Below are 18,307 nucleotides of genomic sequence, written 5' to 3' on the forward strand. Positions count from 1 at the left end.
GAGGGCCTGACGTCCACAGGTGGGGGTTGTGCTTACAGCCCAGCACCGTGCAGGACGTTTGGCATTTGCCAGAGAACACCAAGATTGGCAAATTCGCCACTGGCGCCCTGTGCTCTTCACAGATGAAAGCAGGTTCACACTGAGCACGTGACAGACGTGACAGAGTCTGGAGACGCCGTGGAGAACGTTCTGCTGCCTGCAACATCCTCCAGCATGACCGGTTTGGCGGTGGGTCAGTCATAGTGTGGGGTGGCATTTCTTTGGGGGGCCGCACAGCCCATGAGGTAGCCTGACTGCCATTAGGTACCGAGAAGAGATCCTCAGACCCCTTGTGAGACCATATGCTGGTGCGGTTGGCCCCGGGTTCTTCCAAATGCAAGACATTTGTTCTGTCTTTTCAGGTGGATTAAACTGAAATTGCAACCAACTTTCTAAGGCTTGTTTAAAAAATAAAAATATTTTGGAGATGATTTCGTTTTCAAATAACCGAAAGAAAGCAGTTGTAATCTGAATAAAGGGAAAAAAGGCCATTCTTGAACATTGGGTGAGACATTCTTACTAATTTACTAGAGAACCATTTCGGATTTAAATATAACTTTTGTATGACTGATGCCTTTAGTGAGAGGTCTAATGCTTTAATATTTAATCATTTCTGACCTCTGAACTCAAATTCATTATATCAATAATCCATTTGAATTTTGTCTGGCTTGCAATTCCAAATAAAATGTAATATTTTTTTCCCATATAATTTAAAAAGCAGGTCACTAGGTGTAGGCAAAACCATAAGCAAATAGGTAAATATGATATGACTAAAAAGTTAATCAGAGTGATTTTCCCACAAATATACATGTATTTTCCTTTCCATGGTAGCAACCTCATATCTATTTTTGCTAACTTTCAATAAAAATGTATTGGAGAGAGATCATTTCTTTCTTTCGGGATATGTATACCGAGTATGTCCACACCCCTATCAGACCACTTTATTGGTAAACTACACGGTAATGTAAAAGTTGATTTTTTTGTGTGATCCAATACGTAAATTATTATCATAATTTGGTTTAATCCAGAGAGGTTAGAAAAAGTATCTAGATCCTCTATGAGGCTGTGGAGAGATTCTAATTGTGGATGTAAAAGAAAACATGAATCATCAGCGTACAATGACACCTTTGTTTTTAAGCCACGGATTTCTAATCCCTTAATATTACTGTTGGATCTAATTTTAACAGCTAACTTTTCTATGGCAATAATAAATAGATATGCCGATAGTGGACTTCCCCCGAAGTCGTTTCCTCTCCTTGTTCGGGCGGCGTTCGACGTCACCGGTCTTCTAGCCATTGCCGAGCCTCCAGTACATTTTAACCTACTAATAACCTATTTATTTATGGTTGCGTAACTTCGTTGTTGTGTAGTGCAAACTATTTTATTTTTGCTGGTGTAAAGATCACGGGTCCTCCTCAACTCGGCACTTCATTACTTGAGGTTTACCAAAGTAATCCTATCTCTGGCTGGCCTGAGTTCCTCCTTCGTCTGCGGAGTGTCTTGTCCAAGCTGCTCCTGTTTGCTCTTCGCCTGGCTGGCCAGAGTTCCTCCTTCGTCTGCGGAGTGTCTTGTCCAAGCTGCTCCTGTTTGCTCTTCGCCTGGCTGGCCTGAGTTCCTCCTTCGTCTGTGGAGTGTCTTGTCCAAGCTGCTCCTGTTTGCTCTTCGCCTGGCTGGCCTGAGTTCCTCCTTCGTCTGTGGAGTGTCTTGTCCAAGCTGCTCCTGTTTGCTCTTCGCCTGGCTGGCCTGAGTTCCTCCTTCGTCTGCGGAGTGCCTTGTCCAAGCTGCTCCTTTTTGTTCTTCGCCTGGCTGTCAGTGGCTGCTCAACAATCTCAACGTTCTCTCTATCGACCTCAACACCCAATCTACTTACACGCGCAAACACTCACATTCAGACTCATACATACACGCTGTCTCTCTCTCCCCTTACCTTCGTTGGCCTCTAATTTTAAAAAAAAATTGTCAGAGAAAATGACAGTTTTCGTGGTATTGACTTTACTGAACTCTGGAGAAAACAAACATTGTCGCTGGGTGAGTACATTTGACAATGTGCTCTCCCGTCCATTGGACATTTTGTCTGCAGGAACTCGCTCTTTTTTACCCGGTCCACTCGTCCAAGTGCCGATGTATTTGTGGCATGATGTGAACAGTACGAATTTGTGTCACTACCAAAGTCTAATGGTTTTAAATGACTGTTTTATATTGTCTGGAACCTCACTTGAAGAATTTGCTTGCAGTAGGTCTCTTAAAAAATAGAAGTCGTGCAAGGTTATTAAATAGAGGTGCCTAGTTATTCTTCTTTTGTTGATATCAGGTAACGTGCAACCTAACCCTGGCCCTGATTTGCAATGTCTCCAAACCCCCTCTGATTTTAAATCTAGATCTGGTTTTGGTATTTTTCATTTAAATGTACGCAGCCTGTTGTCAAAAATGGATGGGGTTAGGATTTGGGCTAAATCAACTGATGCTGATGTAATTGTGTTTTCTGAACCCTGGCTCAGCAAGTCTGTTTTTGATAAGGATATTTGTATAAGTGGTTACAATGTTTATCGCACTGATCGGGTTAAGAAAGGTGGGGGTGTGGCTATATATGTCAAATCTAAATTCCCTTTAAGTATGGCAAAGTCTGAAACTATTTGTAAACAGTTGGATTTTCTTGCTTTGAATATTGAGGTTTCAAAGGGTCTCTCTATAACTGTGATTGGCTGTTATAGACCCCCCTCTGCTCTCGGTGATGCATTTTCTTCTTTGACGCACCTTATGTCTAAGCTTCTTTACAGTGAAATGATCTTGATTGGTGATCTCAACTGGTGTTGGTTAAAGCCGGTGTCTGATGATTTAAAAATGTTTTGTAATTCTATGAATCTTACCCAGTTGATTAACTCACCCAAATCTTAAATGCCCAGATAAATCTACCCTGATTGATTTGATATTGACAAATGTTCCACATAAATATTCTGCGGTTGGTGTTTTTTGTAAGGATTTAAGTGACCATTGTGCTGTTGTTGCTGTTAGAAATACTAAGGTTCCAAAGACAAACCACTTTTTATTCGTAAGAGAAATTTGAAGTGTTTTAATGAGCAGGCTTTCTTTCATGATTTGTTTTATTTTGACTGGAGCAGATTGAGCTTATCCCTGATGTGGAAACTGCCTGGAAATTCTTTCATGGTAGTTTTTCCCAAATAGTAAACAAACATGCCCCATTCCGCAGGTTCAGGGTTAAAGGGCGGGATCATCCATGGTTTTCTTCTGAGCTGTCTTGTATTATTCACGACCGTAATCTAGCCTGGGCTAAAGCAAGGAAATCATGTTCTGATGCTGATTGGCTTATTTTTAGGCAGTTACAAAATAAGTGTTCTTTTCTTCTCAGGAAGGACAAGTCTGAATATTTTATGTCTGTTACCACTGATAACCTGAATGACCCTAGAAAGTTTTGGAAGGCTATTAAGTCTATGTCTGGTAACAGTAATGTTAACCTCTAGCACTTAGCCATCCCGGATCCGGGATCGTGAATACAGCCTCAAGCTCATTACCATAACGCAACGTTAACTATTCATGAAAATCGCAAATGAAATGAAATAAATATGCTAGCTCTCAAGCTTAGGCTTTTGTTAACAACACTGTCATCTCAGATTTTCAAAATATGCTTCTCAACCATAGGAAAACAATAATTTGTGTAACAGTAGCTAGCTAGCGTAGCATTTAGCGTTAGCATTAGCGTTAGCATTCAGCAGGCAACATTTTCACAAAAACCAGAAAAGCATTCAAATAAAATCATTTACCTTCGAAGAACTTCAGATGTTTTCATTGAGATGACTCTGTTAGATAGCAAATGTTCAGTTTTTCCTGAAAGATTATTTGTTTAGGAGAAATCGCTCCGTTTGGTGCGTCATGTTTGGCTACCAAAAAAAAACGAAAATCCAGTCATCAAAACGCCAAACTTTTTTCCAAATTAACTCCATAATATCGACTGAAACATGGCAAACGTTGTTTAGAACCAATCCTCAAGGTGTTTTTCACGTATCTCTTCGATGATATATCGTTCGTGGAAGTGTGCTTTCTGTCCTGAATCCCAGGAGAAAATGCCCGCAACTGAAGATTACGCACCAATTTAGACAAAGGACACCGAGCGGACCCCTGGAAAATGTAGTCTCTTATGGCCAATCTTCCAATGATATGCCTACAAATACGTCACAATGCTGCAGACATCTTGAAGAAACGACAGAAAGCGCAGGCTCGTTCCTGGTGCATTCACAGCCATATAAGGAGACATTGGAAAACAGAGCTTCAGAAATTCTGCTCATTTCCTGTTTGAAGTTTCATCTTGGTTTCGCCTGTAGCATGAGTTCTGTGGCACTCACAGATAATATCTTTGCAGTTTTGGAAACGTTAGACTGTTTTCTTTCCAAAGCTGTCAATTATATGCATAGTCGAGCATCTTTTCGTGACAAAATATTGCGCTTAAAACGGGCACGTTTTTTTATCCAATAATGAAATAGCGCCCCCATAGACTCAACTGGCTAATGAATTACCGTCATGTGTATTGAAGGACTCTGTTGCTGTATATGACAACTGAAATGCTGAATTGTTTCAATGAGCACTTTGTATCATCTGGTAGGCTGTTTGATTCAGTGTCCTCCGTCTCTGTACAACCCTGTGTGGATGAACCAGTGAGAGCTGGTCAAACTTTTTGCTTTTTGCCATTCTCAGTGCAGGTGGTACATAAAGTCCTGAAGTCCATAGATCAGACAAAGCCTGCAGGTCCTGATCTTTTGGATCCCTGCTTTTTAAATCTGGCAGCTGATTTCATAGCTGAACCACTTACATATCTGTTCAATCTAACCCTGGAATGTAATGAAATTCCAAAGATCTGGAAATCAGCATTTGTCCAACCACTTTTAAAAGGGGGAGATCCAACTCTTTTAAATAATTATAGGCCAATCTCAAAGCTGTCAGCCCAGGTGAAAATACTTGAAACCCTTGTAAGTGAACAGCTAAAATAGTTTTTATTTACTAACTCTATTTGATCAATGTACCAATCGGGCTTCAGGAAGAAGCATAGCACAATTACAGCAGCCATGAAGGTTTTAAATGATATCACTGAAGCCATTGACAAAAAACAGCACTGTGTCTCACTTTTTATTGATCTCTCTAAGGCTTTTGATACAGTTGATCATGCTATACTAAGGCAGAGATTGTTGAGTGTAGGTCTTTCGGAGCATGCAGTTGCATGGTTTGCTAACTATCTGTCTGATAGAACTCAATGCACTCAATTTGATGGGCTTATGTCTGTTCAATTGTCTGTCTTGAATGGTGTGCCCCAAGGCTCTGTACTTGGTCCTCTCTTATTCACTATTTATATAAATGATTTAAACAAAAATGTCCAAAATGCATAACTTCATTTTTATGCTGATGATACTGTTATTTACTGTTGTGCCTCGTCTCTTACAAAAGCTTTCCAGAACATGCAAACTGCTTTTTATACTGTTCAACATACCTTGTGTCAATTGAAGCTTATCCTCAATACTGACAAAACTAAACTAATGGTGTTTTATAATGCAAGAAATAGACCTCTGAACCTTTCACCTATTACTACCTGTCAGGGCAAGGAGATTGAGGTTGTAACCTTGTATAAATATCTTGGAATTTTAATTGATGACGGCCTCTCTTTTAAATTGCATATTCAACAACTTACAAAAAATTGAAGCTGAAATTGGGATTTTAATTTTAGGAATAAGGCCTGTTTTTCTTTTGAAGCCAGAAGGAGGCTAGTATCAGCTACATTTATGCCTTTACTAGACTATGGGGATATTTTATATATGAATGCTTCTGCTCAGTGTTTGAGATCAATTGACACTCTTTACCATGGCACTTTGAGATTTATTTTAAACTGCAAAACCCTTACGCACCCCTGCACTTTGTATACCAGGGTTGGCTGGCCTTCTCTAGTCACTCGTAGGCTCAGTCACTGGTATACTTTTATTTACAAAGCCATTTTGGGTTTACTACCTTTTTATTTGTGCATTTTTATTGTTCAGAAATGTGGTGGGTACTCTCTTCGTTCGCTGGACTTTATCCTGCTAACTGTTCCAAATGTCCGAACTGAATTTGGTAAAAGGGCTTTTATGTTCTCTGCGCCATCGTCTTGGAACACCTTACAAAATACTTTAAAACTGGAAGAACTTGTCCCTATTGGTGTTTTTAAATCACCGATAAAGGATTTTGAGGCTGATTCCCTGACCTGTCAATGTTTTTAATTGCTGTTTTATACTCTTGTGAATTCAATGGTTTTTACTAGATTACTTGTAGTTTTTCATGTTGTCTGTCTATAATTTTTTTATAATGACTTGGTGCTGCCTATCTTGGCCAGGGCGCTCTTGAAAAATAGATTTTAATCTCAATTTGCCCTTCCTGGTTAAATAAAGGTTAAATAAAATAAATAAAAATGTCCATTTGTTTTGTCTTGTTTTCCCACACACCTGGTTTACATTTCCCTCATTACTTGTCATGTATTTAACCCTCTGTTCCCCCCATGTCTGCGTGTGAAATTGTTTATTGTCAAGGTTGGCACGCTTCCGGTTGGTTTGCACCAGGTTTTGTTTTATTACCTGTGCTTTGTGGCAGCCGGTACTTTGTACTTGGGTTTTTGTACTTTGTGATGCCTCTCTTGTTCGTTGGGCATTTGTTTTGTGACGCGGATGCGTTCTGTGCAAATGATTGCCTTAGTAAAGTGCTTTTTCCCCTCATCTCTGCTCTCCTGCGCCTGACTTCCATGCACCAGCTACACTCACCCCTTGACAGGACAACCTTGTTTTACTCCTCTTGACAGTTCGAAACTTTCTGAGATGTAGCCAAAATTTAAATATTCCAGGCATCTATATATAAACTGCAGTCGTTGTTAATCAAAAGCCTTTTCAAAGTCAGCTATGAAATCCAGGCCTGGTTTCACAGATATTTCATAGTATTCTATTGTTTCCAGTACTTGTCTTACATTATCTCCAATGCATCGTCCATGTAAAAAAAACTGATTAGGATGAATAATATCTGACAAAACCTTTTTAATTCTATGCACCAGGCATTTAGCTAGAATTTTTGCATCACAACACTGAAGTGTAAGAGGCCTTCAATTACATTTTTTAAATGGACTGGATCTTTATATATACCACTTGGATCCTGTTTCGGTAATTATGATATCAGACCTTCTTGTTGCGTGTCCGATAATCTACCATTTATATAGGAGTGGTTAAAACATGCAACTAATGGTCCTCTGAGTATATCAAAAAAAGTTTGGTATACTTCCACTGGTGTAACATCCAGCCCTGGAGTTTTCACGGACTTAAAGGCTTTAATTGCATCAAGAAGTTCCTCCTCAGTAATTTGGCCTTCAAACGAGTCTTTCTGTACAGATGTTAATTTAGATTATTAAAAATCCATACAATTAGCTTCGGTTAGTGGAGATGGAGGAGACAAACGAAAACATATTCTTAAAGTACATTACTCCTCTTTCAAAATATAGTTCAAATCAAATCAAATTGTATTAGTCACGTGCGCCGAATACAACCTTACAGTGAAATGCTTACTTACGAGCCCCTAACCAACAATGCAGTTTAAAAAAAATACAGATAAGAATAAGAGATAAAAGTAATACGGAATTAAAGAGCAGCAGTAAAATAACAATAGTGAGACTATATACAGAGGGGTACCGATACAGACTCAATGTGCGGGGGTACCGGTTAGTTGAGGTAGTATGCACATGTAGGTAGAGTTATTAAAGTGACTACGCATAGATAACAACAGAGAATAGCAGTGGTGTAAAGAGGGGGAGGGGTAGCAGAGAGAACAGTCGGTAGCAGAGAGCAGAGAGAACAGTCTATGACTGGAGTGGCTGGAGTCTTTGGCAATTTTTAGGGCCTTCCTCTGACACCGTCTGGTATAGAGGTCCCGGATGGCAGGAAGCTTGGCCCCAGTGATATACTGGGACGTTCGCACTACCCTCTGTAGTGCCTTGCGGTCGGAGGCTGAGCAGTTGCCATTCCAGGCAGTGATGCAACCAGTCAGGATGCTCTCGATGGTGCAGCTGTAGAACCTTTTGAGGATCTGAGGACCCATGCCAAATCTTTTCAGTCTCCTGAGGGGGAATAGGTTTGTAGGGTTAGCTTATTGATGAGCTTTGAGGGTACTTTGGTGTTGAACGCTGAGCTGTAGTCAATGAATAGCATTCTCGCATAGGTGTACCTTTTGTCCAGGTGGGAACGGGCAGTGTGGAGTGCAATAGAGACTGCATCATCTGTGGAGCTGTTGGGGCGGTATGCAAATTGGAGTGGGTCTAGGGTTTCTGGGATGATGGTGTTGATGTGAGCCATGACCAGCATTTCAAAGCACTTAAATGGCTACAGAGGTGAGTGCTACGGGTTGGTAGTCATTTAGGCAGGTTACCTTAGTGTTCTTGGGAACAGGCACTATGGTGATCTGCTTAAAACATGTTGGTATTACAAACACGGATAGGGAGAGGTTGAAAATGTCAGCGAAGACACTTGCCAGTTGGTCAGCGCATGCTCGCAGTACACGTCCTGGTAATCCGTCTGGCCCTGCGGCCTTGTGAATGTTGACCTTTTTAAAGGTCTTACTCACATCGGCTGCGGAGAGTGTGATCGCACAAGTCTTCCGGAACAGCTGGTGCTCTCATGCATGTTTCAGTGTTATTTGCCTCGAAGCGAGCATAGAAGTACTTTAGCTCGTCTGGTAGGCTCGTGTCACTGGGCAGCTCTCGGCTGTGCTTCCCTTTGTAGTCTGTAATGGTTTGCAGGCCCTGCCACATCCGACGAGCTTCAGAGCCGGTGTAGTACGACTTGATCTTAGTCCTGTATTGATGCTTTGCCTGTTTGATGGTTCGTCAGAGGGCATAGTGGGATTTCTTATAAGCTTCACGGTTAGAGTCCCGCTCCTTGAAAGCGGCAGCTCTAGCCTTTAGCTCAGTGCGGATGCTGCCTATAATCCATGGCTTCTGGTTGGAGTATGTACGTACAATCACTGTGGGGACAACATCATCGATACACTTATTGATGAAGCCAAAGACACTCCTCAATGCCATCGGAGGAATCCCGGAACATATTCCAGTCTGTGCTAGCAAAACAGTCCTGTAGCTTAGCATCTGCTTCATCTGACCACTTTTTTATTGATCTAGTCACTGGTGCTTCCCGCTTTAATTTTTGCTTGTAAGCAGGAATCAGGAGAATAGAATTATGGTCAGATTTGCCAAATTGAGGGCAAGGGAGCGCCTTGTATGTGGCTCTGTGTGTGGAGTATAGGTGTTCCAGAGTTATTTTTCCTCTGGTTGCACATTTAACATGCTGATAGAAATTTGGTAAAAACGGATTTAAGTTTCCCTGCATTAAAGTCCCCGACTACTAGGCGCGCCGCCTCTGGGTGAGCGTTTTCTTGTTTACTTATGGCGGAATACAGCTCATTCAATGCTGTCTTAGTGCCAGCCTCTGACTGGGGTGGTATGTAAACAGCTACGAAGAATACAGATGAAAACTCTCTCGATAGGTAGTGTGGTCTACAGCTTATCATGAGATGCTCTACCTCTACCTGAAACGAGCAATTGCTCGAGACTTCCTTAGATGTCGTGCACCAGCTCATGATTCCGGTGAATCATGAGTGACTCCATCATTTGTAACACATTTTTCAAAACCAAAAAAATTCAAAACAAACTAAAAATAATTTGGTGCATTTTTCCCCATATTCCATCCAGTTTGCTTTATTTTTATAATATATTACACTGGATCTTTCTAGAATAAGTTCCTCCATTTATTTTTGTTTTTCCTCGTAACTTATTCTGTGCCTCTATGGTACAGTTTTTATTGCTATCTATCTGTACTGTTAGTCCTTCAATTTCCTTTGTTAATATGTACTCTTTTGACCTAAATTGCTTTTGTTTTATCGATGAGTACTAAATTGCATGGCCTCTAAAGGCACATTTAAAAGTGTCCCATACAATAAGGGCATCTGATGTACCTATGTTATGTTGAAAAAAGTCAGTTATGAATTCTTCTGTCCTAGTTAATCATCCAGTAGGCTTTGATTAAATTTCCAATATCCTCGCCCATGTGGAAATTCTGTAAGAGTAATATATATACCAATTACGTAATAGTCCGACCGCATTCTGTCCCCTAATGTGTTTATATTAATTTACGGTCAATTACCAAGAGACCGGCAGACTTTTGCATGACAATAACAGTCTGACAAAATGTAATGGCCACCACAGCCCAAATTGATCCTGCATATTACAGTGGCATATTGCTGGTTGTGCGTGTTACCTGTAGCTCTTGAACCCAGGAGCAGTGCCAGTAAGACATGTTGCACCATTTGACAAAGAACTGCCTCTCTGGTCGGCCGGCCAATGGGACAGGGTCTGGGGCCTCGGCTGGGAGGTCCAGGGGGCGGGGCACAGGTGTAGGGGAAGGAGGTTCACCCCACTTCCAGGTCAGAACCTTCTGGACTTTACCTTTCATGCCCGGGCACTAAGGGAAATTCAGGAACAATCAGATACAGCGGGGCAAAAAAATTATTTAGTCAGCCACCAATTGTGCAAGTTCTCCCACTTAAAAATATGAGAGAGGCCTGTAATTTTCATCATAGGTACAATTCAACTATGACAGACAAAATGAGAAAAAAAATCCAGAAAATCACATTGTAGGATTTTTTATGAATGTATTTTGCAAATTATGGTGGAAAATAAGTATTTGGTCAATAACAAAACTTTATCTCAATACTTTGTTATATACCCTTTGTTGGCAATGACAGAGGTCAAACGTTTTCTGTAAGTCTTCACAAGGTTTTCACACACTGTTGCTGGTATTTTGGCCCATTCCTCTAGAGCAGTGATGTTTTGGGGCTGTTGCTGGGCAACACGGACTTTCAACTCCCTCCAAAGATTTTCTGTTGGGTTGAGATCTGGAGACTGGCTAGGCCACTCCAGGACCTTGAAATGCTTCTTACGAAGCCACTCCTTCGTTGCCCGGGCGGTGTGTTTGGGATCATTGTCATGCTGAAAGACCCAGCCACGTTTCATCTTCAATGCCCTTGCTGATGGAAGGAGGTTTTCAATCAAAATCTCACGATACATGGCCCCATTCATTCTTTCCTTTACACGGATCAGTCGTCCTGGTCCCTTTGCAGAAAAACAGCCCCAAAGCATGATGTTTCCATCCCCATGCTTCACAGTAGGTATGGTGTTCTTTGGATACAACTCAGCATTCTTTGTCCTCCAAACACGACGAGTTGAGTTTTTACCAAAAAGTTATATTTTGGTTTCATCTGACCATATGACATTCTCCCAATCTTCTTCTGGATCATCCAAATGCTCTCTAGCAAACTTCAGACGGGCCTGGACATGTACTGGCTTAAGCAGGGGGACACGTCTGGCACGGCAGGATTTGAGTCCCTGGCGGCGTAGTGTGTTACTGATGGTAGGCTTTGTTACTTTGGTCCCAGCTCTCTGCAGGTCATTCACTAGGTCCCCCCGTGTGGTTCTGGGATTTTTGCTCACCGTTCTTGCGATCATTTTGACCCCATGGGGTGAGATCTTGTGTGGAGCCCCAGATCGAGGAAGATTATCAGTGGTCTTGTATGTCTTTTATTTCCTAATAATTGCTCCCACAGTTGATTTCTTCAAACAAAGCTGATTACCTATTGCAGATTCAGTCTTCCCAGCCTGGTGCAGGTCTACAATTGTGTTTCTGGTGTCCTTTGACAGCTCTTTGGTCTTGGCCATAGTGGAGTTTGGAGTGTGACTGTTTGAGGTTGTGGACAGGTGTATTTTATACTGATAACAATTTCAAACAGGTGCCATTAATACAGGTAACGAATGGAGGACAGAGGAGCCTCTTAAAGAAGAAGTTACAGGTCTGTGAGAGCCAGAAATTGCTTGTGACCAAATACTTATTTTCCACCATAATTTGCAAATAAATTCATTAAAAATCCAACAATGTGATTTTCTGGATTTTTTTTCTCATTTTGTCTGCATAGTTGAAGTGTACCTATGCTGAAAATTACAGGCCTCTCTCATCTTTTTAAGTGGGAGAACTTGCACAATTGTTGGCTGACTAAATACTTTTTTGCATACATTCACAAAGAAATATCTTGTGTAAAAAATACCTACTTTGTCAATCATGTCAACACTACATATTGCATTTCTATCTGCAATCTTTCGTCATTATAAATGTAAAAACCAACGCCAGCGTATACGAGGAGAGATCGGAAATGAGAGTGAAATGGCAGCTGTATAGCTGACTCAACTCAAATCAAGAATTCCATATGAAGCCACCAACACAAGTATAATAGAACATGTTCCCCTTAATAATAATGTACATCCAACACCCACCCATAAGTTCAGATTCATTCTCTCTCTCTCACACACAGACATACACAGGGTGGCAGGGCTCACCATGCAGCGTGGGCAGATCCATTCCCCGTTGGGTATCTCGGGGAGGGGGGGGTTGAGACAGTGGATGTGGTAGGAGGAGGTACAGGTGTCACAGCACAGCAGCTCTCCTCCATCCTTACACACCCTGCAGAACTCTATGTGATGGTCATCCTCCTCCTCTACCCATCCCTCATCCCTCCCTACCTCCTCATCCTCCCCCTCTCCCTCAGACAGCTCCTCTCTGGCCTCCCACTGGATCCCCTCCTTCTCCTGCAGGGAGGAACAACAAGAGAGTGGGAGGAGAGAGCAGGAGGGGGAGGGGGTACAAGAATGTGGGAGGGGTGTGGCGGAGGGGGTAGTGAGAGTGCAGGAAGGGGAGTGAGGAGGGAGAGGGAAGGAAGAGGTGGGGAGGTGTTGAGAGGAAATGGGAAGAGAGGGGAGTGGAATGATGGAGGGGAAGCGAGAGTGGGTGAAAGGGGGCAGAACCAGAGAGGGGAGGTGAGAGTAGGGGAGGAAGGGGGGGGTGATGAAGGACAAAGGGAAGAAGAGTGAAAGATAGGAGGAGTGAAAGAGAGAAAGACCAGGATAGGAAAAGGTCAATATCAGAAATAGGATATCACACCAATCTTTAGTCATTAAAGAGAAAATACATACAGTGTATACAAGCAATATGGTGTAAACTCTACCTAACCATGGGTTGGACTATGGGCCAACTTCAGACTGGGTACATTGTGTACTTACACAGTGGGGGCAGCTCCACTTGCCCTCGGGGGCCTTCTCCATGTCGGGGTCAAGACAGACCATGTGGTAGGCCCTGGGACAGGTGTCACACAGGATGATCTCCCCTCCCTGCTGGCACACCTCACAGTAGTCCTGGTGGTCTGTCTCATAGCCGTCACCATCCTCCTCAACTGGGATGGGAAGAGGAGGAGTTAGGGAGGGGGAGGAGTTAGGAGGGAGGGGGATGGTACATGATGATGGTCCTGTCAAAAACATTTAATATTATCAAATGATTGGCTGAGAGCCAGGTCCTTGGTTCCTCTAATCCTCTGATTCCTCTAATCACATGATCATCAACAACAAAATTAGTTAGTTAGTGCTGGAATGGAAGAAAAGCCTGAACCCACTATAGCTCTCCTGATCTAAGGTATGTGACTGACCACTAGTCTACATGCTATAGCCCCAGGCTATAGCATGTAGACACCTCCATTACATAGAATGAGAGGTCAAGAGATGACAGTTGCGTTTCCATGCCAACCTTTCTTCTTCTTCTTGGCGGTCTTGGCCTTCTTCTTGGAGCGGCTGCTGTGGCTGTTGGAGCCGTCCGACACTTCAAAGGTCCCGTCGTCAAAGTCACTCTCCACGTCAAGCTCATCCTCCTCACTCTGACAACAACACAGGGAGAGAAACAGAGACAAAGATACAATGATAGAACTGTGGGACAGAAGTATGGCAAGGCTTACTGCATATCAGTTGATTCTCAGACAAGTTAGTTTTCTTACCGAGGATCTCTTCCTCTTGCTGCTGAAGCCTCCCAGTTTGATCTTGAGCGGAGCCACCTTCTTGGCTTTGGGCTTGGGGGCAGCCTTAGGGTTGGGCTTGGACCTCCTGCGAGCATTGGGGCCTGCAGAGGGCGATGGAGTTCAATTATTCCCTTATTCTACAACGAATACCCAACAATAACATTATACATGCTCCCTCCATCAGCATTCCTTTAACTTGTTCCTCACCTTTGCCCTCTTTGGTCTTGGCCTTGCGGAGTGGGGGTGCAGGCACAGCGGGCACAGCTACAGGTACGGAAGCGAGTGCAGCTGGAGGGGACTCTTTCGCGGCACTACCCCCCGCCCCTGTATCCCCTCCTGCCTCTGTCCCTGCCACCACCATGCTTTCCACGGCCGCAGCCACGTTGGCAGCTGCCAGGGCTGCGTTGGCACTGGCACAGCCCTACAGAGGGTTAGACAAGGCAGCATGGTAATCAGGACCTTTGCTATAAAGAACATGCAATCATTGTCAAAATACATTTGTAAGGTATTGTAATAGCAATGTAATGTCATGTTATAGCAATGTAATGTCATGTAATAGCAATGCCTTGTATTGGGTTGTGTTACCTTCAGAGGGTTGTTGGTGCTGAACTCCCTCCACTTGGCCATCATCAGAGTCATCATCCTGGACACAGCGATCTTGGGGTTCTTGGCTGCGATGAGGGGTCTGGGGAAGTGAGGGCAAAGGAGAGGCAGAGGTTAAGTTTGGGGCACTCTACGGGGAGCCGGCAGAAAGTGGATGTTTGCGGTTTTCAGGGATACAGTATTTTCAACATAACTTCCATTTGCTCTGAAAAACAGATGTGGGGACTCCTTTCAAGCGTCTTTTTACGCCTGCTGTTAGTTTCAGTTCGGGGTAGAAGTAGGGGCAGTTTCAGACTGGTTGTAGCTAGCTCAGTCACACACAGATATGAAGTAACTTTCTCCTCCGATCCACAAAAGCTGCGCTTTCCAGGTGAAGTGGTACTGAAACCCGCTACAGTGGAAATAGAAGGAGAATAGCAAAAAACAAGTAGAAAACATGAGACGTGAGAGAGGTGTGTTAACCTGACAAACTGGCTGAAGGCCTTGTAGTTGGTGATGGTGGTGTAGTCCTTCTGAGTGAAGACATGGTCGATGTCTTTCATGCCCCAGTCCTCCAGCAGCTGAGTCGAGCTCTTGGGCTCCTGGAGAGGGGGCATTGCATTCAGGGTCACTGAGCCAACAGGGTCATTAAGTGCATTGCAGGGGCTGCTTCAAATCAAAACAAAGAACAGCTCCAACGACTCCCTTGTTCACCCCACCTGCACCACCCACATCCTCGTAGCCTTCATCCTCACCTGGCTATCTTCATCATCATCCTCCTCATCATCCTCATCTTTCTCTAGTTCTGGTTCTTTGCGTTTACTCTTGGAGCTGGATGAGCCTCCTCCTCCTTTCTCCTTCTCTCCACTCGTCCCTCCCTTCTTCTTGTCTTTGGAGGAGCTGGAGCGCTTCTTCTTCTTCCCCCTCGGGGCGTAATCACTTCCCTCGCTTTCTGACCTGGCTCTACCTCCTCCTCCCTCTTCCTCCTCCCTCGCTGCTTGCTCTACTGCTATGAAGGGTTCTGGTGAGCTGACTGGCACCTCCTGAGAGGAAACAAAATGAGTCAACATAGATGCAAATATGAAGAAAAAAATCTCACAAATGATGAAAATCTATACTAAGGCCAGGTCAAAAGGGTCAAAGGCTAGGGGCTATCTGTATTGTTATTATTATACTTCAAAATGCATTCTTCCCTCCCAACTTCCTTGGAGCAATCCCTGATATCAGTAACTAGGATACTTCATGTAAGGAAGGATGATGCCCATCCTACCTCTCTGACAGGTCTTGGTCTCTTGCTGATCCTGCTCTCACGGCTCTTCTTGGCTTTCTTCTTCTTCTTTGACTTGGTGGGGACCTCGACGTCAGACACAGCGTCTTCTGGTTCCCCCTCATCTGCAGATGGAAAGGGCACAGGAATTGATTGAATATAATGCATACTTGATTGAGACAATATTGTATATTATATATATATATATATATATATATATTATATATATATATATTAATTTAAAACAATATTCATAGAATACCGAGGGATTTGTATAAAATTCTAAAACTGTCAACTCCAGACAAGCTTTATTGACAGTGTTTTGGATACATTTTGATATAAAGATATGCACTGCACGCCAGTTGCCAGCTCAGTACCAAACAGAGGCATGACTCGTGTGACTGCCTGCAAATGGTCGTGGACGTAACTTCTAACAACAACACGCATGCATTGACAGTGCAAATATTTACGCACTCTCTATTGGTAACTAGCTAGCGTGCTATCAAGTTTGCCAGCTAGTGTAGAAGAAAAACATTCGGCTAGCTAGCGAACTGGGCTGCCTAATGTAAAGTGTCACTACTAGCACCAGACTAGAGTAGCTAGCAAATCAGCTAGCTAACTAGCTAACGTAACCTTAACTAACGTTACCAACCTGCAAGCTTGAAAAAAATAGATCGCTGACCATGTCTTACCATGTGCAAGTCCTGTAGGTTCCAAGTCTTCCCTCTCGTCCTCGCTTCCCGACATATTTCAATAATAATGAATTTAAATTAAAAGCGAGCTAATCCCTCCACCGAACCCGGTCCGATCTGGTGAGGGAGGAGGGCAAATGACGTGTGGGTGGTGGAGAATGGAACGGGGGTGTCCTGGGGAGGGGGGGTCGCTGTAAGAAGAAAAAAAACCTTGGCTTGAATTAGCAATCCTATTGGTATTTCTCGAATAATAATAAGTATTTATTACAGTGACAGGTCACGGTGTGACATGTTAACTATCTTATTACATCGAAAAACATTTGTTTTATATTGGCATGCCTCTGTCCACACCGCACAGGAAGCTGTAGCAATGGACACCCGTCAATCATCGTGTATTGAATAGAAAGGTTCATTATAGTACTCTGCAATACTGCCCCACTCGCGATACAAACTCAATTTAGGCAAAGTTACAGTTACCGTCAGGGTTCAAGTGAAACCCCTAAGACTTTTGAGAAACTTACTGTAGTCCCTGTTAGATTTGGGTTTCCTTCGTGTAATAATTGTCTCTCAGCAATGGTATTAGTCTTTAATATAAATTAATGAGCAACAATATCCAGTAAAATATGTCGTTAATGACCCCGTAAAACACGTTGCACACTCCGTCCCCCTTCTCTCCCCCAGCCTCAGTGGCTAGCAGAGCTTAGCTAACATCCTCACAAACACACAAAGGGGGCAGACATCCCAGAATAATCCCCCCTCCCTCGGCGTTCTGTAACACTCACACAACTCTGCATAGTTACCTTGCAACGGACAGACCATAATACTCAGCCTTCACGCACCTCCCCCCTCTACACACACACACACACACACACTCATACACATACACTTCTACTGCACACACACCCTTTCCCTTCAGTCCCAGCCCCTTAGCAACCCCGTTGTCATGGAGACACTCCTCCTCCCGCCCTCTCTCTGACAGACCATAATACTCCAGCCACCAACATCCCATAATAAACACAACTCCTAAAAAGACAGGAGAAAAAATACCAGTCACATGGTCTCCAGGGAAACTCTAGGCCACTGGTGACAGACCATAATATTCACAGACTGTCCTCCTGGCATGTCTACCACTGCACCCAGAAGACCTATGGAAGCCCACACGTAGGCTAGGCTACCACTGTGCGTACTTACAGACTGCACTCACAGTATAGGACTGCTTTATAACACTTGCATGGGAATAACTCTAGGCCAACGGTACTGAAGTACATGGTACACATGGCATAGTCTTAAATACACACCACAACACAATAGGTTTGCCACACACATGTAATTGTTTGGGACCCACAGGGATACCAGAAACATGTACTGCTTGTGTCAATGATGGACTGCTGTGTCACATGTTAGGCACCTGTCTCTGGACTCAACAGAACAACTTATGGGATGGCACAGTACAGTTCGGGTCTATTGTCCCCATAGCCCTCACAGCATGCAGTGCTGTGGACAGGGTAGAGGAAACTAGAATGTGAAACAGGGTCAACATTGCATTGACCGCCACAGAGAATTCAACCATATAGAAGAGCATCTAAAGCAGTTTTTCCCAACCAGGGGTACTAGGACTCCTGAGGGTACCTGGCCTATCCACAGGGGGTGCTCATCAGCCCAAGAGCTTGACTCAGCTGCTGGGGGACTCGGACATGAAAGACATCGACCATGTCTTCGCTCAGAAGACTCATCAGACCATAGGCCTACTGGAAAAATGCACATGATGGGGTACTCCGGG

The 18,307-nt window shown here is 43.4% G+C and overlaps 1 protein-coding gene across 11 annotated transcripts in view; it reads right to left on the reverse strand.

The window, feature by feature from the left end:
• The window catches only part of LOC110537414 (ATP-dependent chromatin remodeler CHD4), a 68,137-nt gene extending 50,689 nt beyond the window's left edge, over positions 1-17,448 (reverse strand). For 5 of the 11 annotated variants that reach the window (XM_090191805.1, XM_090191792.1, XM_090191843.1 and 2 more), the window contains exons 1-12: positions 17,049-17,339; positions 16,528-16,718; positions 15,839-15,960; positions 15,324-15,611; positions 15,052-15,170; positions 14,572-14,671; positions 14,194-14,407; positions 13,966-14,087; positions 13,722-13,848; positions 13,205-13,374; positions 12,485-12,733; positions 10,356-10,559 (exon numbers count right to left, since the gene is read on the reverse strand). In XM_090191805.1, coding sequence (XP_090047931.1) covers positions 10,356-10,559; positions 12,485-12,733; positions 13,205-13,374; positions 13,722-13,848; positions 13,966-14,087; positions 14,194-14,407; positions 14,572-14,671; positions 15,052-15,170; positions 15,324-15,611; positions 15,839-15,960; positions 16,528-16,582 — 1,770 coding nt within the window. In that variant the 5' untranslated portion in view covers positions 16,583-16,718; positions 17,049-17,339. Of the gene's footprint in view, positions 1-10,355; positions 10,560-12,484; positions 12,734-13,204; positions 13,375-13,721; positions 13,849-13,965; positions 14,088-14,193; positions 14,408-14,571; positions 14,672-15,051; positions 15,171-15,323; positions 15,612-15,838; positions 15,961-16,527; positions 16,719-17,048 lie in introns of all 11 variants that reach the window. The other 6 variants (XM_090191812.1, XM_090191796.1, XM_090191845.1 and 3 more) reach the window with 3 other exon arrangements.
• Between the last annotated feature and the right edge of the window lie 859 nt (positions 17,449-18,307).

This window comes from Oncorhynchus mykiss, chromosome 2 (genome assembly GCF_057628025.1).
Source record: "Oncorhynchus mykiss isolate SJ-2025 chromosome 2, ASM5762802v1, whole genome shotgun sequence".
Lineage (NCBI taxonomy): Eukaryota > Metazoa > Chordata > Actinopteri > Salmoniformes > Salmonidae > Oncorhynchus > Oncorhynchus mykiss.